Raw genomic sequence first — 23,685 nt, forward strand, 5'->3', positions numbered from 1 at the left:
ACGCCAAGCGGGATCTCTGCGCATGCGAAGGAAGAGATCGGCCTGTGCGTTCCCCGAACTACGGTGGCCCGGAGGGGGGTGCTGTTCGTTCGAATGGCGGTGTGAAGGCTGGGTCTCCCAACCCAGATCTCCGACAGGTAACTGGGAGTGGCAGCGGAGCTCCGCGGAGGGGAAAGCGGTGTGTGCGGCTGACTGAGAGCCTGATCCAGGGGTCTAAGGCTGGGGAGGCGGCAGTTCCCAGGAAGCGAGGAGAGGGACGCCTGGTGCCGCAGCACCCCCTCAGCGCTCTTCAAAGGAGAGTGCCGGGTCCGTGGCTCATCTTCCCGTCCCTGAGGCCCCATTAGCTACCAGGCTGGACTTGCCTCGCCTGAGGAAAAGAGGACTCTTTTTTTGGAATGGCGGTGACGCTTCAAGAGCTTTTCTTCAGGGACAGCGACCCTCACGGATTTCTGACAATGAAGGGGAGAGGAGAATGGAAAATACGCGAGATGGACATGTTTATTGAGTGCCTGTATTCATTTAGCAAGTGTTTATTGGCCAGGCACTCTTCTAGCGGTCAGGGAGACGACAGTGAACGGGGTAGATACAATCAATGGTTCTCGTGGAACTTTCGCTTTGACAGGGGAGATAGATAAACAAAATAATTACATAGGGTTAGGTTACAGGAAGAAAGTCAAGGAGAATAAGAGGATCGAGTTTGGCTAGGACATGTCGACTGTTTTAGATAGGTGGTCAGGAAAGGTCTCTGAGGAAGTGACATTTGAGCGGCGATCTGAATGGGGAGGAACAACCGTGGCAAGATCTGGGGTATGGAGCTGGGCGGAGGGAAGAGTTTTGCAGGCAGGTAGAATCAACAATGCAAAGCCTCTGATCCTGGAATAACCTTTGATGTTTAACAGAAACTGCAAGAAAGAAGACCAGCGTGCGTGATCAAGCAGAGTGGGTAAGAGAGAGAATGGTAATAAAAAATGGGGGATGTGGGACAGATGGCAGACCCTTTGTGGGACCATGTAAGCCGTGGTAGAGAAGTTACAGTATCGTATTTATGTTTTGAAAAGATCACTGGTGGCTGCTCAGTGGAAAAGACTAGCGGGAGCAGGGTTACTGCAAATGCGGAAGGCAATTAGAGTAATCTGGACAAGCGCTTATATTATTTTAAACTAAGTCATCCAATACACCAGGCATTTGGCTACCACCAACGTCCAGACAGAATGGCTTCCTTAATTATATAAAGGAAGTAATTTAATGTATCAGTTGCTTTTATGTAATGAGGTATAGTAAGATTGTTGTGTGGCAGATGGTGGTCACTGCAGACCCTTTCAGTTTGTCCCCTGATGTCTTCTTTTACACTATCATTCATTCAAGAATACATGTTTTGGTGCTTTCCTCATGAGCTACCTATTGGCCTATAAAGCGAGAAGCTCAGTCCTGCCCAGGGAGGCTCATAGTCAAAGTGTGGGGAAACCAAACCAGAAAATAATTATAGACAATGCAGTGAGATAAATACTTTAGTATAGGCTGGAGGAGCTCTTGGCAGGGCCCCCTAATCCTGAGTTGGATATGTAAAAGGCTTCCCTGGGACTGTAGGGTTTCAAATTAAGGGTTGAGAGCTGGTGGGAGAAGGTTGAATGTGGCTTAGTCAGAAAGAATGTGCCAAGCAAAGCTTGGGAACCCTTAAAGTGCACAGTTTCCGAGAACTTCAGAGAAAGCCTGTGTCTTAGTTTGTGGGGCAGATTGGTGAGAGGGCTGCAAGAGGCAGATCTTGAAGGACTTGCTGTGTCCAGGAGTTTGGATTTTATCCTAAGGAGAATGGAGAAGTTTTTCAGAAGAAAGTGGGTGTAGGTTAGGCTAAGAAACAACCATTTAGCGAGAAATCGGTTCGTTGTCTGGGGTGTAAGCAGTGTACTACAGTAATGGCAGGGAGGGTGGAGAGAAGTGGGCTGAGGAGGGGTTCAGAAAAATGTCAGATTTCTACCTGGTATACCTAAGAGATCTAGTCACCATAAACTGAGAGGCTGAGGAAGACAAGTCTGAGAGGCCATAGAAGTTGAGTTGAATTTGTGCTGAAGGTGCCTGTGGGCCCTCCAAGTGGAACTCTCTGATGGCGTTTACTACTTGAGTGCAGAGCCCAGAAGACAGCTAGACTCTAACTGGATTCTGAAGTTGTCAGCATGGAGATAGTAATTGAAGATATTGACAGAGTCCGTGAAATTGCTCTAAGAAGGGAAAGGACATGGAGGACTGAACACTGAAAGATCCCAACTCCCCCCCCGCCATTTTATTGAGAAATAATTGATAAACATTACTGTATCAGTTTAAGGCAAACAGCATGATGGTTTGATTTACGTATATTGTGAAATGATTGCCACAGTAGGTTCAGCTAATATTTGTCTTCTCCTTAGATACAATAAAAAGAAATAAAAGAAAAAAAGGGAATTTTTTTTCTTGTGGTGAACACTCAGGATTTACTCTCTTAGCAGCCTTCCTGTGTAATCTACAGCTGTGTCAACAATAGTCACCTTCCATCCCTAGTATTTCTGTAACTTATAGTTGGATGTTCGTACCTCTTGGCCACCTTCCTCCAATTCCCCTTCCACCCCCCCTCTGCCTTTGATAACCACAAGTTTGATCTCTTTTGCTGTGAGTTTGAGTTCTGTTTTTTATTTGTTTACATTCCACATATAAGTGAGATCATACAGTATTTGTCTTGTTCTGACTAATTTAACTTAGCACAATGCCTTCAAGGGCCATCCATGTAGTTACAAATGGAATGAGTTCCTCGTTTTTTTTTATGGCTGAATAACATTCCATTGCAGATAAAACCACAACCTTTTCATCCACTAGGGCACTTCCACTTCCATCATAAATAATGCTGTTAGGAACATGGGGGTGCAGATATGTTTTCAAGTTAGTGTTTTTAATTCTTTTGGGAATATGCTCAGAAGTGGAATTGTCATATCATAAGGTAGTTCTATTATTAATTTTTTAAGGGTCCTCCATACTGGTTTCTATAGTGGTTGCACGAATTTACATTGCCAGCAGCAGTGCACAAGGGTTCCCTATTCTCCACATCTTACTAGCATTTGGTATCTCTTTTTGATGATGGTAACTTAACAGGTGTGGGGTGATATCTCATTGTAGTTTTAATTTGCATTTCCCTAGTGAGTCGTGATGGTGAGCATCCTTTCATGTACCTTGTTGCGCTCATCACTCCCCTGAGCCCGCCCTCAGCATCCCCTCATCCCCTCTCACTCCCAGGTCTGCTGATGTTTGCTGTGACCCACGTGCTCTACCCCTCGGCCTTTGGCATGCGGCCATTGGCTCTTCGGACAGGCCTGGTGATGGCAGTGCTGTCGGGAAAAGGTCTATTTATATAGTTCTTTGGGAAAAGGTCTATTTAGTTCCTTTGCCAATTTTTTAAATCGGATTGTTTGGTTTTTTTGGTTACTGAGTTGTATGAGTTCTTTATATATTTTGGGTATTAATTAATCCGTTATCAGATGTATGGTTTGCGAACATTTTTTTTTCTATTCCGTAGGTTTTCTTCATTATTTTGTTGACGAGTTATTCAGCTATGCAGAAGCTTTTTAGTTGGGTATAGTTCTACTTGCTTATTTATTTTGTTGCTTATGCTTTAGGTGTCATCCAAAAAAAAAAAATTACCAACACCCATGTCAAGGGACTTTATTCTTGTTTTCTTCCTAGAGCTTTAGTTCTTACATCTAAGACTTTGATCTATTTTGAGTTAATTTTTTGAGTCTAAGATATGGGTTCAATTTCATTCTTTTACGTGTGAATATCCAATTATCTCAGCACCATTAATTGAAAAGACTGGCTTTTCCATTGAATATTCTTGACTCCCATGTCAGATATTAGTTGGCTATATATGTGGGGAATGACTTTTGGGCTCTCGGTTCTCTTTCATTGGTCTGTTTGTTTTTATGCCAGTACCATACTATTTTGGTGACTACCTTTATAGTATAGTTTGTATAGCTTGAAATCAGCAACTGGGATGCCTTCTGCTTTGTTCTTTCTCACGATTTTTGGGGGGGAAGGGTTATTTGGGGTCTTTTGTGTTTCCATATAAATATTTGGAGTATTTTTTCTGTTTCTGTAAAAAGTACCATTGGAATGTAAATAGGGATGACTTTGAATCAATAGATGGCTTTTGGTAGTCTTGACATTTTAACAATATTGATTATCCCAGGCCAAGAACACAGGTTACCTTTCATCTATTTGTGTCTTAGAATTCTTTCATCAGTGTCTTATGGTTTTCAGAGATCTTTTACTTCCTTAGTTTCACTTACTTCTAAATGTTTTATTATTTTTGATGCTATTATAAATAGAATCAATTTCTTTATTTCTTTTTCAGAAAATTTGTTTTTAGTGTATAGAAATGCTACTGATTTTCATATTTAATTTTGTGTCCTGAAACTTCAACTGAATTTATTGATTAGATCTAACATTTTTTAGTTGAGTCTTGAGGATTTTCTTTATATAAAATCATATCATCCACAAACAGAGACAGTTTTACTTCTTCCTTTCCAGTTCTGATACCATTTTATTTCTTTTTCTTGCCTTATTGCTGTACTTGGGACTTCCAACACTGGAGCATCCTGAGGCATGGAGAAAGGTAGAGAGTGAGACTAGGAGGTCAAAGGGAAGTTGCCCAGCATGTGACATGCTCTTGGAAGATATCCTTTCCCCCTCCATCTTTTATAGGAGGGGGAGGTCCTCTTGCAGTCATAGTGGACCAGCTTTAATGACTCTCGTACTAGACAGAGATATTGGGAGCCTCTGTCCTTTTGTCTTCCAGACCTTCTCAGTGCCTTAGCCACCCTCATTAGCCTCTCTAACTTTGGCACCACTCTCGAACTTTCTGTAGACTCTAAACACTCATTTATTTATTTGGACAAAATGATTGCTGTCTTAGTTGGGACAGGAACCAGAATCCTGAAAGATTCTGTTTGAGAACAAAGACTTTTGTTTAGAGTGCCTCAATTTCTGCCTCTAGAATCACAGCATTTTCATGAACAGGGCAATATACAGTAAGTGTCCTGTTGGGCTGTGATCAGATTTGAACCTATTGTTCATTAAGCCAAAGCCCAATTCTGAGTTTCCCAGTTGATTGCTAAACTGTAGTAACCTTTCACATAAAGAGAAGCATTTTTTCATTGTAACATTGACTATGAAAGTTATTTTTCTGAATTTAACTATATGGGTCGTTTAAAGAAAATCTACTAAAGAAGATAGTAGCATCTTTTTTATTGTTGTTGCTTTCTGTATACAAAGAAGGATTAAATTACTAGCAACTTGGTTTGTTGTTGTTGTTGTTGTTTTTTATAAACATATAATATATTTTTAATCCCCGGGGTACAGGTATGTGAATCGCCAGGTTTACACACTTCACAGCACTCACCATAGCACATACCCTCCCCAATGTCCATAACCCCACCCCCCTTCTCCCAACTCCCCTCCCCCCAGCAACCCTCAGTTTGTTTTGTGAGATTAAGAGTCACTTATGGTTTGTCTCCCTCCCAATCCCATCTTGTTTCATTTATTCTTCTCCTGCCCCCTTAACCCCCCCATGTTGTATCTCTACTTCCTCATGTCAGAGAGATCATATGATAGTTGTCTTTCTCCGCTTGACTTATTTTGCTAAGCATGATACCCTCTAGTTCCATCCATGTCGTCGCAAATGGCAATATTTCATTTCTTTTGATGGCTGCATAGTATTCCATTGTGTATATATACCACATCTTCTTTATCCATTCATCTGTTGATGGACATCTAGGTTCTTTCCATAGTTTGGCTATTGTGGACATTGCTGCTGTAATCATTCGGGTTCACGTGCCCCTTCGGATCACTACGTTTGTATCTTTAGGGTAAATACCCAGTAGTGCAATTGCTGGGTCATAGGGTAGTTCTATTTTCAACATTTTGAGGAACCTCCATGCTGTCTTAGCAACTTGGTTTTTAATAATTTTGAAACTGGGTGATGGCAGAATGTCTTCTAATGAGTAGACTACGCACTTAAAATTTCCACCTAGTTTTTACTTAGGAATGTTTTTTAGGAAAATATTTTAACATTTTAAAATATGATGCTGCTCAGTTTTCCATCTGTGAATTTTTTAAATTCAAAGTTCTAATACATTTACATATATATTTATTTGATATTCATGAAATCCTATGCACATTAACACTTAGGATCAGAAGGCTGATATCTGTAGCTGCAATTATTGTATATTTTTTAAAAGATTTTTTTTTTTAATTTTAGAGATAGAGATAGGGAGAGGAACAGAGAGAGAGGGACAAGCAGACTCCCTGCTGAACATGGAGCCCACTGCACGGCTCGATCCCACAACTCTGAGGTCATGACCTGAGCCGAAATCAAGAGTCAGATGCTTAATTGACTGAGCCACCCAGGCGCCCCTGAAACTACTATATTTTTAATTGAATTGTTAATTTTGAGAAATTGTAGATTCACATGCAGTTGTAAGAAATAATACAGAGAGATCTTGTGTACCCTTTGACTAGTTTCCTCCAATGGTAGTGTTTTTCACAACTATCACACAATATCACAACCAGGATATTAGCATTAGTATAATCCACTGATCCTGTTCAGATATCCTGTCTTACCTCTGTTTATTTATCTGTGTATATATTTAGTTCTGTGCAATTTTTATCACATCTGTAAGTTAGTGTTGCCTTCACCAGTTCCATGATCGCAAGGATCCCTTGTGTTGGCCTTTATAACCCTGCCCACCAAGTGGGAGGGGACTTCCCCAACCTCTGGCAATCACTAATTTCTTCATCTCTCTAACTTTGTCATTTCAAGAATGGAAGCACTCAGTATGCAAACTTATGAGACTGGCTTTTTTCTCTTGGCATAATTCCCTAAGAACTATCCAAATCATTACATGTATCAATAGTTCTTTTCTTATTTCTATGCAGTATTCCTGTATGGTGTGAACGTACCACGGTATAACCATTCATATACTGAAGAGACATCTGGGTTATCTTCAGTTTCTTGCTATTATAAATGAACCTGCTGTGAACGTTAATGTACAGCTTTTTGTGTGAATCTAAGTCTTCATTTTACTGGAGTAACTGCCCAGGTGTGTATTTACTAGGTCATACAGTAGTAGCATATTTAGTTTCTTATTTTGCTTTAAAAATTTTATCTTTTTTTAGAGCAGTTTTAGGTCATGGCAAAATTGATCAGAAAGTACAGAAATTTTCTGTGTATATTCCTCCTGCCCCTTGCACATGCATAGCCTTCCCCTGTGTTATCAACATGCCCCCTCCCCGCAGTGGTAATATTTGTTACAATTGATGAACCTAACGGTGACACATCATAATTGCTCAAAGTCCGTAGTTCACGCTGGGGTGCACTCTTGGCTGTACACATTCTCTGAATTTGGACAAACATAAAATGATACATATCCACTTCTATAGGGTCATACAGAATCCTTTCACTGCCCTAAAAATCTGTGCTTCACCTATCCACCCCTTTCCTGCACCCCAACCCCTGGCAACCACTGATCTTTTTACTGTCTCTGTAGTTTTACCTTTTCCAGAATGTCATGTAGTTGGAATCATACAGTATATAGCCTTTTCAGATGGGCTTTTTTTTAACTTAGTACTATGCATTTAAGGTTCCTTCATGTCTTTTCATGGCTCAATAGCTCTTCCTTTTTAGTACTGAATAATATTCCATTGTCTGAATATACCACAGTTTATTACCCACAGAAGGACGTCGTCACTGCTTCCGAATTTTGGAAACTATGAATAAAGTTGCTCTGTGTATCTGTGTTCAGGTTTTTGTGTTGAAATAAGTTTTCAGCTCCTTCAAGTAAATACCAAGGAGTGCGATTGCTGGAACATATGGTTAAGAGTATGTTTAGTTTTTTAAAGAAACTACCAGACTGTTTTCCAGAGTAACTGTACCATTTTATAATCTCACCAGCAATATATAAGTAGTTTGGTTCTCCATATCCTCTTCAGAAGTTGGCATCACAAATTTTTATTTCATCTGTAGCGAAGGTGGTATTTCCTGTGATTTTATATGTTTACCAGTGGCTAATGTGGTTGAACATCTTTTTGTGCACTTTTTTGCCATCTGTATATCCTCTTCAGAGGAGGATCTGTTTATGTCTCTTGCCCATTTTCTGATTATTACTATCTTTTGAAATACTGAGTTTTGAGAATCCTTTATATATTGTAGATACTAGCCCTTTGATTATGTGAGTAGCAAATATATTCTTTCAGTCTATAACTTATCTTTTCCTGCTCTTAAAAGGGTCCTTCACAGAGCAAAAGTTTTTAATTTTGTTGAGATCTAGTTTATCAGTTTTTACTTTTTAGAGACTTCTTTGGGGGCCAAGTTTAAGAACTTTTTGCCTAGCCTTGAATCCTAAAGATTTTTCTCCTGCTTTTTTCTTTTTTCCTAAAATCTTAAGTTTTAAGCCCTTGATGCATTTTGAGTTAATTTTTTGTAAAAAGTTGAAATCATTTTAAGTGAAGTCAAGTCAAGGTTTTAGTCACTCATATTAAATGGCCTTTAAACTATTGATGGCTGATAATCAAAGTATAATCTGTGGATAGTTTGGCTTTTCATCCTGGGTTTGATGTAGCTTCTAAAAGTAATTTAATATACAAATTCAATCAAATGGATGTCCTGATTAATGTTTTAACCTTTGGTTGCTGAGTATCTTTTGAAAAAATTGTACTTGGTTTGCATTAGAAAGTTGTATAGTAATTGACCTTGAGTTTTCTAAGGATGGGTATTCTGATTTACAGTACTGTAGGAGAAAATCTAGAAAGTGTTAAAAATTAGACTGTGTGAGTTACTTTTTTACTTGGGAAGGTTATTAGAAGTCCTCTATTCCTCTATATTCTTTTTTTTTTCCCAATTTATTTATTTTCAGAAAAACAGTATTCATTATTTTTTCACCACACCCAGTGCTCCATGCAAGCTGTGCCCTCTATAATACCCACCACCTGGTACCCCAACCTCCCACCCCCCCGCCACTTCAAACCCCTCAGACTGTTTTTCAGAGTCCATAGTCTCTCATGGTTCACCTCCCCTTCCAATTTACCCAAATTCCCTACTCCTCTGTAACGCCCCTTGTCCTCCATGCTATTGGTTATGCTCCACAAATGAGTGAAACCATATGATAATTGACTCTCTCTGCTTGACTGATTTCACTCAGCATAATCTCTTCCAGTCCCATCCATGTTGCTACAAAAGTTGGATATTCGTCCTTTCTGATGGAGGCATAATACTCCATAGTATATATGGACCACATCTTCCTTATCCATTCATCCGTTGAAGGGCATCTTGGTTCTTTCCATAGTTTGGCAACTGTGGCCATTGCTGCTATAAACATTGGGGTACAGATGGCCCTTCTTTTCACGACATCTGTATCTTTGGGGTAAATACCCAGGAGTGCAATTGCAGGGTCGTAGGGAAGCTCTATTTTTAATTTCACAGGGTTGCAGATTGGATAAAACGACAGGACCCATCCATATGCTGTCTACAAGAGACCCATTTTGAACCTAAAGATACACGCAGACTGAAAGTGAAGGGGTGGAGAAGCATCTTTCATGCCAATGGGACTCAAAAGAAGGCTGGGGTAGCGATTCTCATATCAGATAAATTAGACTTCAAACTAAAGACTGTAGTCAGAGATACAGAAGGACACTACATAATCCTTAAAGGGACTATCCACCAAGATGATCTAACAATTGTAAATATCTATGCTCCCAATATGGGAGCAGCCAATTACTTAAGAAAACTGTTAATCAAGATAAAGAGTCATATTGATATGAATACACTAATCGTAGGAGATCTTAACACGCCTCTTTCAGAACTAGACAGATCATCGAAGCAGAAAATCAATAAAGAAACAAGAGCATTGAATGACACATATTCCTCTATATTCTTGAGACTTGTAGCATCAGAGCAAATTTGGGGAGGACGAGAAGCTTTGATATTAGACTGTGTAGGTTCAAATCCTGGCTCTGCCATTTAACTAGCTCTGTAACTTAATCTCTCCTTGCCTTAATTACCTTATTTGTAAAATAGGTATGATAATTATTCACCTCATAAAGCTGTTGTGAACTTTATACTCGCTTAAAACCATGTTTGGAACATAGTAGGCACTCAATAAATTTTAGCAATTCTTTTTCTTTTTACTTTTTTTTTTAATTTTTATTTATTTATTTTGACAGAGAGATAGAGAGATACCACAAGTAGGCAGAGAAGCAGGCAGAGGGAGAGAGAGAGAAGCAGGCTCTCTTTTGAGCAGGGAGCCGGATGGGGGGCTCGATCCCGTGACCCCAGAACTATGACCAGAGCCAAAGGCAGCTGCTTAACCAACTGAGCCACCCAAGCACCCCATCTTTTTCTTTTTCTTTAGATTTTTTTTATTTGAAAGAGAGTGTGTGTACCTAGCACACACGAGTTGGGGGAGGGGCAGAGGGAGAACCAGCCTCCTTGCTGAGCAGGGAGCCTAATGAGGGGCTTATCCCAGGACCCCAAAATTATGACCTGAGCTGAAGGGAGACTCTTATGCAACTGAGCCACGCAGGCACCCCTAGACTTTGACAGCTCTTATTCCTGAATCATCAGTTTTGTGTGAAGATGCATGGGAATACAGTACTTTTGTATTAAGACCTGTGTGCTTCTATTAGGAATAGAATATACAATTCAAATCATTTATAGTACTTAAGCACTAAAAGAGAGTCCTGAGGCAAATTTTATGCTTGCTTTGGGTACCCACTTTGGCCACCTGGTAGTCATTCTCTGCCAAGAGGAATTTTCAAAAAAAACACCTCTTTAAGAACACTATCCATTTCTTGCCCTAATTAGACCTTTCCTATATTTGTTTCCTTTTCAGGCTAGACAGATCTCTCCCATATATCCAGTACAACTAGTTTAAAAACTTGTCTGAGAGGTGTACCTTCCTCCAGACTATCATGGAAAAGAGCTTGAGATATACTTCCCTTGTAACAGACACTTCAGGGAAAAGGTGTGGTTGGTCAAATACCCTAGTTCACTTTTTCAGTATTTGTCTCTTCATTTAATAGCATAATTCCTAAAAAAAAAAGGGGGGGGGGCTACAGTTCTCAATAGGCTACCCATAGACATTTGTTTCATTGAAGATTTCTTTGGCCAGCATCAAAGACATTGTAGTGAGGAAAGAGTGATGCTTAGTCACAGTTGAACCAGCCTAGCATCCATCTTCTTCATTCATTTGGTACCTGCGAAGGGAGGGAAAATTCTTTCTCTGTCCTTCACAGTCTTCCAGCTGAACTAAGACTCAAATTTAGATGAGACAGATTAACAGGAAAAAAAAAAAAGTTTTATTACATGTGCACAAAGGCCCAGTAATGACATTGACACCTAAAGAAATGACCAAGACAGGCAGTTTTTATACATTTTTAGACAAAGAGACAATAAATCTGTGACAAATTGACGGGACAGAGAAAACCTAACTTTGGACACTTTAATTAGTAAGGAATTCTTAAGAGAATTTGGGTTGTGCTAGTAAATTAGTAAAAGGATTATTTATACAGCCTTCCTGGCTCTCAATTTCTTATCAGTGGAGATCAGGATGTCTCTAACTTCTGATACTGGGAGGTTACCTCTTGCATGGCAGATTTATCTCCTGTTTTCAGGGGGTAGGGGAGGGTCTGAGCGTCCTTCCTGCACAGGCTGTCTCTGAAGTAATTTTTACTTAAAATAATCGGTGTGCCAGAATGGCACATTTGGGGGCAGCCTGTCTTTGGCATCCCTACACCTGCCTGGTGTTTGTGGGCCCCCCACTAATGCTTTTCAACTGATTACTCATAACTACTCTTAGCAAAGAACCTAGGTCCCACGATGATAGAAAATATCCCATTCTTCCCCTGAAATGCTTGCTTCCTTGCATGTCTATGTATCTATTTATTTACTGGTATTCACTTTAGTTTTGCGTGCTGAAATGTTTGAACCATTTGAAATGGTCCTTTTTTAGGTCAAAAATGGTTGAATAGAGGGCACGGATTACATGGAGCACTAGGTGTGGTGCAAAAATAATGAATACTGTTATGCTGAAAATAAAAAATAAATTTTAAAAAAATGGTTGAATACCCACAATTTTATTTTCATTCGTTGTAAAATTTAAGGACTTAAGATTTATAGAAGTACTATTGAAAAGTTTTCTTTTTTAATATTTATTTATTTATTTGACAAAGAGAGCACAGGGAGAGGGACAGAGGAGAGAATCCCAAGCAAACTCCATGCAAAGCTTGGAGCCCAGTGGGGACTCGATCCCACAGCCTTGAGGTCATGACCTGAGCAAATACCAAGAGTCGAATGCCTAACCGTGTGAGCCACCCAGGTGCCTCTTTATGGAAGTATTGTTGCTACTATAGCATTGAAATAAAAAGAATTTCATTTGTGGCTAAAAACTACAATAGGTTTGGGGCACCTGGGTGGCTCAGTCAGTTAAAGCCTCTGCCTTTGGCTCAGGTTATGATCCCAGGGTCCTGGGATCGAGTCCCGCATGGGGCTCTCTGCTCAGCAGGGAGCCTGCTTCCTCCTCTCTCTCTGCCTGCCTTTCTGCCTACTTGTGATCTCTGTCAAATAAATAAATAAATAAAATCTTTTTAAAAAATTACAGTAGGTTTGCACATATGCTATTAGTTAAAACCTAAAATAGCCTATTGTCACAGAATATTTGACATATAAAAATGTAATAGTTTATGTCAACTTCAATAAAAGATGTCAGTAGTTTTGTTGGGAAGAAATGTTACTGTCATGACTAAAATATAAAGTGAAATAAGTACAATGGAAATGGACTCTGATGTAGAATGTGAAAGCTAGTTTCTGTTTGTGGCAGATAAAACTCACCAGACAATTAAGAAGATAATTTTATTCAGGCCTTTACAACAGGGAGAATGTTCATTAATGGGACACCTCTCAAATAAGAAGGAGGAAATGTGGGGGTTTAGGAAACAAGGGCAGTCAGTGTGAAAGCGTAAAGGTGAGGTCTGTCTGGAAATATGGTGAGCCCTTTCCTGGAACATTAATCATTCTTGCTTTCCGGAAGCACCGTGTTCAGATAACACATAACAGATAACATTGAACGCTATCAGATGGAACAAGGTTCCCGATTATTAGTTATGTTTCCAAATCGTGTGGGATGTTCACCACAGTTTCAAAAGAGGATGCAGAGAAACTTTACCAGAGGAAATTTCATTCATAGCTTTAAGTTACCATCTATAGGGCTCTTCATACCCATTTCTACACTACAGGACAAAAACAAGGCAGTTTTGTCCTGTCGGGGTGATCCGGAATTGAAATTCCTTAGAAGCTAATAAGCAAGGGAGAAGAAACCAGTGGAGAGGGAGGTGTAAAGATCAGGGGCAGGCCAGTGGCCATACTGGAGAAGTGAGACCCACTGTAAGTGACAACCCTCCTATGACTCCTCCAGGCAGGACCAAAGATAAAGATGGACTGGGCATTTATAAATGGGCCGGAGTAGATGGAAGCAATCCTTGGACTTTATTAAAGGATAAATTGGAAGAGGACCAAGTCATGACCCATACAAAATGAACTTAGTATATCAGCGATTTTATTTAACTCATTAACTAATGAAAGAACTAGGGAGATGTCACAACTGTTTTAAAGGAAAAGTTAAAGAACCATGAATTTATATGGAGTAAAGGAATGTAGAGCTGAGTTTACACATAGGAGCAAAACTGGCTTTCCCCTGCTGAGAGGAAGGTTGCCCCTCCACTAGACAATTATGTGCATGTCTATAGACAGGAATTATTTGCATTGCCATCAGCAATCAACAAATCTACAAAGGTATGAAATAGCTCAAAGGCAATGAAAGGACTAAGCCCCAAAGGATCGTATTCCCAGAGGCTCAGCATTCCATTGGAAGGATATTCTGTAATCTCTAACTTTTGCCAAAGTCTTAAGTTTTCCCAGCTATGCTTGCTCTGTAGTAACTACATTAATAATCGTATTACCCATAACATATCCTCTAATACTCATCTGTCAGTGATCGTCCATGTTCCTTGCTTTATAAGCCATTCCCGACCCTAAATGCCCTTTCCCTTCTCCTCACTCTTGCTGGTGTCTATCATTTCAGAGTCCAGGACAGCGGGAGTGTCTCAAGTTGTATCCCGCTACAAGTACAGTGTGCTCACGTTTGGACGACTTTTGCTAAACATCTTGTCTTTTTCTTGGCATGGCATTTTTCATTTTTTTGTTTAAGGTTGAAAGTGCTGGCCAAGGATCTTCCTATTATTTAATTTTAAGTGGTGAATTTAATCAGTCACCGCATTTGACCACACCGCATTTGACCACACAGCAATCTAACTAGGTTTTTCATCTGTTAGTTGAAGGTGAAAGTTAATTAATTGGGGGTTTCCCCGGGGGTGTCAGCCTGCATGGTTATGCCCCCCAGCCCCCAAGGGAGGTACTACTGGCATCTAGTGGGTAGAGGCCAGGCCAGGAATGCTGCTAAACTTCCTACAATGCCCAGGCCAGCTCCCCCACAACAAAATTATCCAGCCCCTAAAGTCAGTAGTGCCAAGATTAAGAGGCCCTCATGGCCCATTGAAAACTGTTAGAGAAAAGAAGTTTCTACTCTGATAAAATTAAAAATAATTTTATGGTCTTAAATCTGTATGGAAAGCATACATTTCCTTTTTACAGTCTTAAAGTAATATTGGTATTACCAGTTTTCCGTTTTAGAAATTAAGCAATCGGTATTACCTTTTACTTGAGAGGCTAAATGATTAAATGGGAACAGATGCCTTTCCCCTGTAATATGATATATTTGATGCTTATAATTTTACAATTATTGTTCCTATTTTAGGTTTTACTGAAGAAACGTCTTAACAGATTTGTCGCATTTCTGAGACTGATAGTTACGGTTTGGAATTGTCAGCTTTCTCATGAGATACATTTTGGCAATCCCAATGAAAGCTTTCCTTGACGTTTTAGAACAATTATACAAGAAGGTCCTTCTGGGAGTCACACTTGACAATGAGAACCATGATTACATCTTTTATCTCGACCCAGCATCTTTGGATCAAGACTGCTCTACAATGACGTCTTTGGAATGCCCAAACCCCCATGGTGTCCAGGACAAGCATCAGCCATCCTCTGCCAATTTGGCTACCATTTCTGTATTGCCTATGTGTTTGAAGAAACACTCACCAATAGGCAGTGCCCGAGAAATAGTGCTCCTTCAGTTAACAGTAATCAAGGTGATGGTAACCAGAATATTGTCTGTTGAAACTGACTTCCGTGCGAAGGAGAAATACAGAGATGTAATTAAAATTCTCTTTAAATCATCTGACATCGATTCTAAATTAGTAAGCCATTTTTTTCTGTGGGTTTTTGTTTTGTTTTGTTTTGTTTTGGGGGTTTTTCTTTAGATCTAGATGTTTAAAACAAAAGTTTTAAAAACATTCAGTAATAATGGGTAAGTTTATTTGTTTTCCCATAGACCTGTATGTTCCAAGACTCGGATAAATTGTTATCTCACATGGCTGCAAAGTGCCTTGCATTACTTCTGTATTTCCAGTTGAGAGAAAAGGTAAGATAAGTAATCAAATTATGCTCTTTTCTTTCATGTTTTCTTTAAAATTGTTCTTGGACATTCGATTTACCCTTCAAATGTTTGTATCAATAAAATGTTTGCTCTCTCAATAACACAGAAATCCATAAAAGTATAAGAATGTAGTAATATAATAGTGACTTTATCAAAGATTAGAGTCGTGAATATGTCATAAGTCATGATAAATCAGATTCTTCACCTGAAGGATGGGTTTCAAGTCACTCTATAACTTCTTCAGTTTCTCAAAAGAGCAAGCAGGCCTGCTTCCTTTTCTCCAAAAAAAGATTTAGGAACCTCTGCTGGAGACCACGACCGTTTTTACAGGTTCACGATAAATAAATTCTAAGAATGGTCCTCAGCATGATGAAAAAAACACAAACAAATTGAGCATCAGATTTTTCTGTCTCTGAATTAGTTAATAAATGTAAGCATCTCCTGATTTATTTAAGCTTTAAGTACTTGTTCCTTTCTCAAAGTAACATTTTTTTCTAAATACAAAACGTGGCATTTTACTAGTAGAAAATTTGGGAAATGAGAGAAATATAAAGAACAGAATAAAAACCACACATCATTCCACCACCTAGAAATAATCATTGCTAATATTTTCGTGTTCCCTGCTGAGCCTTTATTTCTATGGCACATTGAATTTTTTCACTTAGAGAATATTAGGATATTTGTGTCTTTCTTGTTTTACCAAATACTAGACTCTTTTTGGGGGGGTGGGTCTATAAAACAATGTTTTATAGAGCTGTGTGTAATAGGTAATTTGCAATTGTAAAGAAAATTTTCTAATATCACTTGCTATTTTTTGTTTTCTTACTTATAGATAACATTTAGCAATTCCTGGATTGCTTTTTGCCAAAAAAATCTTTCTGAATACCCTGAAAATGAGAAGGCAGTATACTGCCTCTGGACCCTGACTTTTATAATAAAAGAAATCTTTAAAGATACATGTTCACAGAAAACAGGTACAAATTCTGGATCCCCATAAATGTCATTCTTTTGCTCCCAAGGACAATTATGTTTATAATGAAGATTTAAACTTACTTTATAGCATCTGATCTGTCCTGAAGTATAAAAAACTAAAGAATCTTATTCCAGATTTTTTGACTGAAGATATCTTTTTAAAATGAAACATTATAAGGAAAAAATTAAAGCTATTATTATATGCCCCTTTTGATATTGTAAAACGGATAATTAACTGTAGTTATTAGCTTTGTTCTTTTGTTTGTTTCAAGTTTTTATTTAAATTCTAGGTAACATATAATGTAATAGTGATTTCAGGAGTAGAAGTTAGTGATTCATCACTTACAAACAACCCCCAGTGCTCATCACAAGTGTCCTACTTAATCCCCATCACCCGTTTAACCCATCCTTCCCAACCACCTCCCCTCCAGCACGCTCACTTTGTTCTCTGTAGTTAAAAATCTGTTTTCTGGGAGCATCTGGGTGGCTCAGTCAGTTTAGTGTCTGCCTTTGGCACAGGTCATGATCCCAGGATCCTGGGATCAGGCCACACATGTGGCTCTCTGCTCAGCAGGGGCCTGCCTCTTTCTCCATGTTCATCTGTTTTGTGTCCTAAATTCCACATATGAGTGAAATCATATGGCATTTGTCTTTCTCTGACTGACTCATGTCACTTGAGCTCTGTCCACGTCATTGCAAATGGCAAGATTTCATTCTTTTTCATGGCTGAGTAATACTCTATTGTCGAATATATATACCATGTCTTATTACCTGTTATTCTCTGTCTTTGTTTGTTCACATTAAACCATCCAAATCCATTTTTTCATCTTGTAAAGTAATACTATTTATAAAAATTGGATTGTAAATTCTTTTATGAAGCCTTCACTTTTCCTCTTGTTTATAACTACTATTTTTCTCATTGCAGAAATTTTAAAGCAGTTCCTGACTCCTTTTGACACTATTTTCGAAGTTTTTTACAGTTTGTTATTTTCTCATCATTTTGAAAGCTGCCAAGATACCTCTAAAATAATAAACAGCTTGATATGTTCCCTGGAATTACTTGAACTTCTTATAGCTTCCAGAATCCACCTGAAGCTACATTTCACTTGCCAGAGGATTTTATTTTTGAAACCTTCTTGTGTGCTGGACGTCATTACCTGGCCCGTTCAGGCTTTTGTCAAAAGGAAATTCATCATTTTCATCAAAAAGTGCCTTCTCTGGAAAGTGGGTGAAGACCTGTGTCGGGGAGCTAGCCCTGTCCTAATGCCGCCAGATCAGCATTTAGATGTGGACATGTTGGCTTTAGCGGATGCTGTCTTGCGAGCTGTGGATTTGGGCTTATTGAGGACGTTGTCTGTCCATGGAAAGCCTCCCCGCTTTGGTGGAGAGGAAGTTCAGCCGACATGTGAACGTGCCCCTGGTCCAGATCATGTTATTCTCAGAGCAGCAAGCCTGCTTATCATCAAATCCTTAGAAATCAAGTTTCAAAGTTGTACTTCAGCAAACGAAATGAAAGGTAATTCTCTGAACTCCTTTTGTGTGCAAAGTCATGAGCAGTTGTTTACGGATACAAAGTAATTCATAATTTTCAAATCTCAGGACCGTAACTCCACTAATTAAATGTACATGTTATCATAATTATAATTTATTAAATTTTCTTTAAAAAATTAGAATTACACTAAGAACATGTCAACACTTTGTGGGCTACACTGAATTTGTACAGCATAATCTAAGTTAAAAACAAAGAGATGCTATTGAATCATCTCAAAGCACGTGATAGAAGTCAGTTCAGATATTTGTAGTATTTCATTCCTATTTTCCTTCATAAAATTGAGTAACTGCTAATGTAGATTATCAATAACTAGAAAGTGAATTAAAACTAACATGTGGGAAGTTACATTGATTAAGAAATCGTTGTACATAATGTCCAGGATCTTAACTGTCTTAACTTAAGACAACTGTTTAAAGTAGGATATTCAACTTAGGTGTGGGGGGAAGATATGTCTTCCATTTCACCTGCTAAAAAAGAATAGTTGATGTCTCTAAACAAACAGCATATAGTTTTAGTGAAAGGTTTGAATTGTAAGTAGTGCCTTGCCTGAATTGCTGTGGATGTCGTAATTAGAAGGTACTGCATACTAGGTATCATTCTGTGTGGTTATAATTTACAACACTAGGTGGCATATGTTCTATAATTCAGAGTTTTAAATTACAGCTAAAACTCCCCAAAACCTTTTTTGGTTTTTGTGCATAATAGTAGTACTTTCTTTTAATACTTCAAACAAACAAAAAAAAAATTCCTGCTATTTTAAAGGCAAAATGATTTTTGCTGGGTTGTTCTGTTGCCTCTAGTAACAGACAGCTGCGGCATCCTGTGAAGTGATGTCGTTCGTCTACTATTCATTTATTTATATGCTTTTAGCAAGAATTCGTGTAACTCTAGTTTCTCTGAAATAATTAGTTATCTGGTCCTTGCGGTGAGTAGATGATCTGGTTGTACATTTTAGTGGTAGCCTCTTGAGTGAGTCACTTTTTTTTCTCTGACATTCAGTTTCCTAATTTGCAAAGTGGAGATAATCCCTAACTGACAGGCTTTCTGAAAGTGGGAATCACGACAATCCACGTTGGAGTGCTTGAGATGCCTATATATAAAATTATTGTAAGATAATTAATGCATCCAGAATCAGTCGGCTGCTCTTTGAAATGTGCATTTGTTGAAGTTGATTTACAGAGTTTCATGTCTGAGTTACTGACCTTCTTAAAGCCCCACCTTCAGCCCTCTCTTCAGTCACATAATCCGTGTGAGTGGATCTCCAAGGTCTTCATAGAACAGGACGATGACATGTTGGAGGCTGCCAAGGCATCATTGGGCATCTACCTAAAGTTGACCAGGCCAGTATATTTTAAAGTAATTTTACTAACTGTGTGCCAGAAAAGCAGAAAACATTTTTAATAATGTGCTGGACATACTATTTACTTTCCATCATTAAGGGGAAAAGAAAAATCCCTAACAATCTTGTGGTTTCCTTATAAGTTCCAATTCCTGCTTTAACCCTGCCCTACATGGAAATGAGATTACATCTGAGTTCTCATTATGAAAACTTGGCAGGGTAGGCAGATCTGGGGGAGTGGAACTAGACTGGGGGGCTACAAAGCACGGGTTCTGGTTCCGCTTCCTCTGTTTTACCTGTGCCGTCAGTAGTAAGCTCGTACCATTATCGAAACTTTCATTTAATCGATGTTTAAAAATGCTGTTCACCCCCAACACTAACTTTTCCATCATAAGCTTCAATGTGGTGATTTTGGCCTTTTTAAAGGTAACCTTTGCCTTGGAACTAACCAAAGTAGCAGCTCAAAGTTTTCATTTTATCGTACACCTGAATGGGGGCTGATAGCGACTTGAGGCGGGTCCCCGAGTTTGTTGTGGCTGTGTTACTGATGACACAGCATTGCTGAGCCTGTTCATGCTTTATTAAAGCGGCTGTCCGTGGGGTCCTATCATCCTGTGGCAAAGATCTGTAATTGACTATGAAGCTCATAACCGGTGACCTTCTACACTGTTCCTGCTTGGCTTTATTAAAACCCTACAGTATTTGCTTGATTTCCATTTCTTTCTTGGCTTCAGAGAAAGGGCTTTCTTACTAATGCCCGACGGTGCAGTGCTGTCCTGCCAGTTTGTACTTGTGTTATGGCCGCACTGGCAGCGGCTGCTTTCAGACTATGAGTGTTTGGGGCCAATTTTCAAAAGGTTCTAATCAAGAACACAAAATACCGGCATGTGATTTGAATTAGGCTCCCAAACGGTGCTGAAAAGGCACATGCCGATGAGCCCCTTAGACTAAATCTTAGTTGTATTCCCAGCCGACTCCTTCCTGCTCAGGGAAGAGGAAGCCTCTGTATGAAATCTCTAACTTTCTTCACCTCAGTGTGTCCAGAGAGGCATGTGCTCATGCTGTTTTTATTTATTTTTTTTATGTAACTTTTTCAGTTAAGATCGTTTGGTTATTAGTTGAGATTTTTGCTCAGACTAGTCTAAGCAAAAAAAAAAAAGGGGGGGGGTATTTATTAGCTTACTATTAGAAATTCATTCCAAGGGGCTTGTTGGCAGCAGATATCACTGTATATAATAGAGATTCAATCATGTCGTTGGTCATTGCTCTTTGTCTGTATCTTACAAACCTGAATTCATTCTCAGGCGGGGCTACCAGCAGTGCCTGGCTTTTGGTTACCATCTTTAATAGCTCCAGCATGAGTCCCAGGGTGGGGGGGTCTCAGATTCGTGTTGGCCCTCTGGGGTCACAGATTCTTGTTGGATGCAATCACTGTAGCCAGGAGCGTGAGGTGCTCTGAGTGGTCAGTCTAGGTCCCGTGCCCTCCCTTATCGAGAAGAGCGTGGAAGGAAAGGAAGGAGCTCATCCTCCAGCCCCATATTACCCTCTGTAATCAGTTACCTGTAGGAATGAGGAACTCTGATATCAAGAGACAGGAAGACAGAGGACTTTTGTTCAGCAGACAAGAACTACCAAAGTCCATGAATTTTATTTATTGAGTTAGATTTATATGGAGTTTTTAGAGGAAGAGATTGTTTTGAATTGTTTTTCTCTTAAAACAATACATAGATTAAAAAGTAATCTGATAGGTGAATTTGTGGTATGTGAATTATGTCTGTTAAAACTGTTATTTTTGTAAAAAGTCATTAATCTGGGGTCTCCGTTACTTTGATTTTCAGACAACGTAAAGCCACTGAAAGCTCAACCCAAGAAAAAGAAATGTGGACTCATCACACACATGAATATGGCTATAATCCACACTGTATTTTCTTATTCTTACTGAAAAATATAGGATTTGATTCTTCAGTTCTTCTTGACTTTCTCATTTCATCGGAAACTTGTTTCCTTGAATATTTTGTTAGATACTTAAAATTACTGCAAAAAGACTGGGCTATTTTTTTCACGATTTGTAAGGATTTTGACCTAACAGCATCTAAAGATAGTATAAATATTTGCGGTTGTAGCTCCTCACTTGTCCAGGACAGAAGCAGCAACCAAACAGAACTTAGCCCTTCAGCTGCTTTTGGTCGTCCCAGAAGTGTTCATGCTTCAGTGTCCTGGGCTTCTGATTTTTCTTCTGGATCTCTGAGCCAGCTCGTGATGTCCAAGGAGACCCACACCACACTCCAGGCTGATAGTCTGTCTCCCCGACGAGCCTCCCACAGTCTCGTGGATTATGACAGCTCTGATGATTCTGAAGCAGAAGGCACAGACCAGCACTCAGCAAACAGTAAACAAATATCTTTACACCAAGAAGAGATGAAGAAACCTCAGGACACAGTTGGAACAGGTATGGATAAAAAACAGCTCAGCCTGGAGCATCAATCAAGGCCTCTGGTTCCAAAACAGTCTAATATTCCCTTCTCTGTCGATTGTGATAATGTCCCAAAGAACGTCTCTGAAGTGGGAGTATCCTACAGGACGCTGAAGTGCTTTGAAGAGCTACAAAGTGCCATTTACCGTTTGCAGAAGAAAAATCTTTTCCCATATAATGCCATACCACTTTTGAAGTTGTTGAAACATATTGAGGCGATATATAATGAGAGTATGAACACTTTGTGAAACAGCAGCATTTTATTTCCAGGAACTGTTTTTCCCTGCTATAAATTGTGCCGTAATGAGATCATCGTAAAAATAAATAAATAAATAAGTATCCTCAAAAGCGTTTTCTAAATCAAGTCTTTCCTTTTGCCCTTTCAGAGTAGCCTCGTGACTGACAGATACCTCAAATGACAAGTCACCTGCTACGGTTTTATGTCACTTGAAATTTACGCTGGTTCAAACTTCACACAAAACTTGGGATGGATATTGTATTAGTTTGCTAGGGCTGCTGTTAACAAATTTGCCACAAACTCGGCAGCTTAAAAGCAACAGAAATTTATTCTCTCGTAGTTCTGGAGACTAGAAGTCCGCAATCAAGGTGTCAGCCAAGGCCATGCTCTCTCTCAAGGTGCTAGGGAAGAATCCTTCCCCGCCTCTTCATATCTTCTGGCGATTGCTGGCAATCCTTGGTGTTCTATAGCTTGGAGCTGTGTCAGGCCAGCCTCTTCCTCTGTTGTCATGTGAGGTTTTCCCTATATAGGTCTGTTTCCCTATATATGTCCGATCTCCCCCTGTACACACCAGTCATTAGGTTAACAGCCACTCTCATCCAGTGTGACCTTATCCTAACTTGATAACATCAGCAGAGACCCTACCTCCAAATAAAATCACATTCATGGGTTTTGGGTAGATAGGAATTTTGGGAGGGATATTCTTTAATCCAGTACATTTATTATTTCCCTCTGAGGTATTTATCTGTAATGGGATAGCTAAAAAACTTAAACTCTTAGCAGGTTTTTGTTTTTTTCTTAGGAGAGATCAGCTCACTGTATATGTAGATGGATGATCTATTCTATGAACATGAGTCTATACCTTAAAGCAAATTTTTAATCACTAGATAGTTTTTCTACTAAAAACTGTTGTGGGGGCGCCTGGGTGCCTCAGTCAGTTAAGTGTCCGACTTTTGATCTTAGCGCAGGTCTTGAGCTCAGAGTCATGAGTTCAAGCCTCACATTGGGCTCCACTGTGGAGCCTACGTAAAAATAAGTTGTTTTGAAATAAATAATTATATTCTGTATTCTGGGTTTTTGAGGGGAAGCAGTAAGGCTGTTGGTAATCAAAACAAGTCAGTACTCATTCAAGTAGAAATAGAAAGATCAGTGGAACTAAATAGAGAATTTCTAATTAAGATAGCGATGAGTTGCTAACGTTAACCGAATAGAAATGCAGAGGTCAAAAAGTCTGGTAACAATTGGTATACATTGGGGCAGTTTCTACATAATTTAAGAAACACATTAAAGAGGGTATATACAGGACGCCTGGGTGGCTCAGTTGGTTGGACAACTGCCTTCAGCTCAGGTCATGATCCTGGAGTCCCGGGATCGAGTCCCACATTAGGCTCCCAGCTCCATGGGGAGTCTGTTTCTCCCTCTAACCTTCTCCTCACTCATGCTCTCTCTCACTGTCTCTCTCTCAAATAAATAAATAAAATCTTCAAA

At 39.3% G+C, this 23,685-nt stretch overlaps 1 protein-coding gene across 1 annotated transcript; it reads left to right on the forward strand.

Annotated features, from left to right (window-relative positions):
* The first annotated feature begins 64 nt into the window (after positions 1 to 64).
* Positions 65 to 22,295, forward strand: LINS1 (lines homolog 1). Its single transcript, XM_044230720.1, has 8 exons — positions 65 to 137; positions 900 to 943; positions 14,883 to 15,384; positions 15,519 to 15,608; positions 16,456 to 16,597; positions 17,521 to 18,111; positions 19,316 to 19,487; positions 21,325 to 22,295. The coding sequence occupies exons 3-8, from the start codon at positions 14,962 to 14,964 to the stop codon at positions 22,205 to 22,207; spliced, it is 2,301 nt and encodes a 766-aa protein (XP_044086655.1). The 5' UTR covers positions 65 to 137; positions 900 to 943; positions 14,883 to 14,961; the 3' UTR covers positions 22,208 to 22,295.
* Positions 22,296 to 23,685: the final 1,390 nt, after the last annotated feature.

The sequence above is a fragment of the Neovison vison genome, chromosome 13 (genome assembly GCF_020171115.1).
Source record: "Neovison vison isolate M4711 chromosome 13, ASM_NN_V1, whole genome shotgun sequence".
Classification (NCBI taxonomy): Eukaryota; Metazoa; Chordata; class Mammalia; order Carnivora; family Mustelidae; genus Neogale; species Neogale vison.

What these genes read in the sequence shown, in the direction of transcription:
- LINS1 (XM_044230720.1), top strand. Translation starts at nt 14,962, where the DNA reads ATGAGATACATTTTGGCAATCCCAATGAAAGCTTTCCTTGACGTTTTA. An exon ending in CTGACATCGATTCTAAATTA is followed by an intron (nt 15,385 to 15,518) that starts GTAAGCCATTTT and finishes GTTTTCCCATAG; the next exon opens with ACCTGTATGTTCCAAGACTC. An exon ending in TACATGTTCACAGAAAACAG is followed by an intron (nt 16,598 to 17,520) that starts GTACAAATTCTG and finishes TTCTCATTGCAG; the next exon opens with AAATTTTAAAGCAGTTCCTG.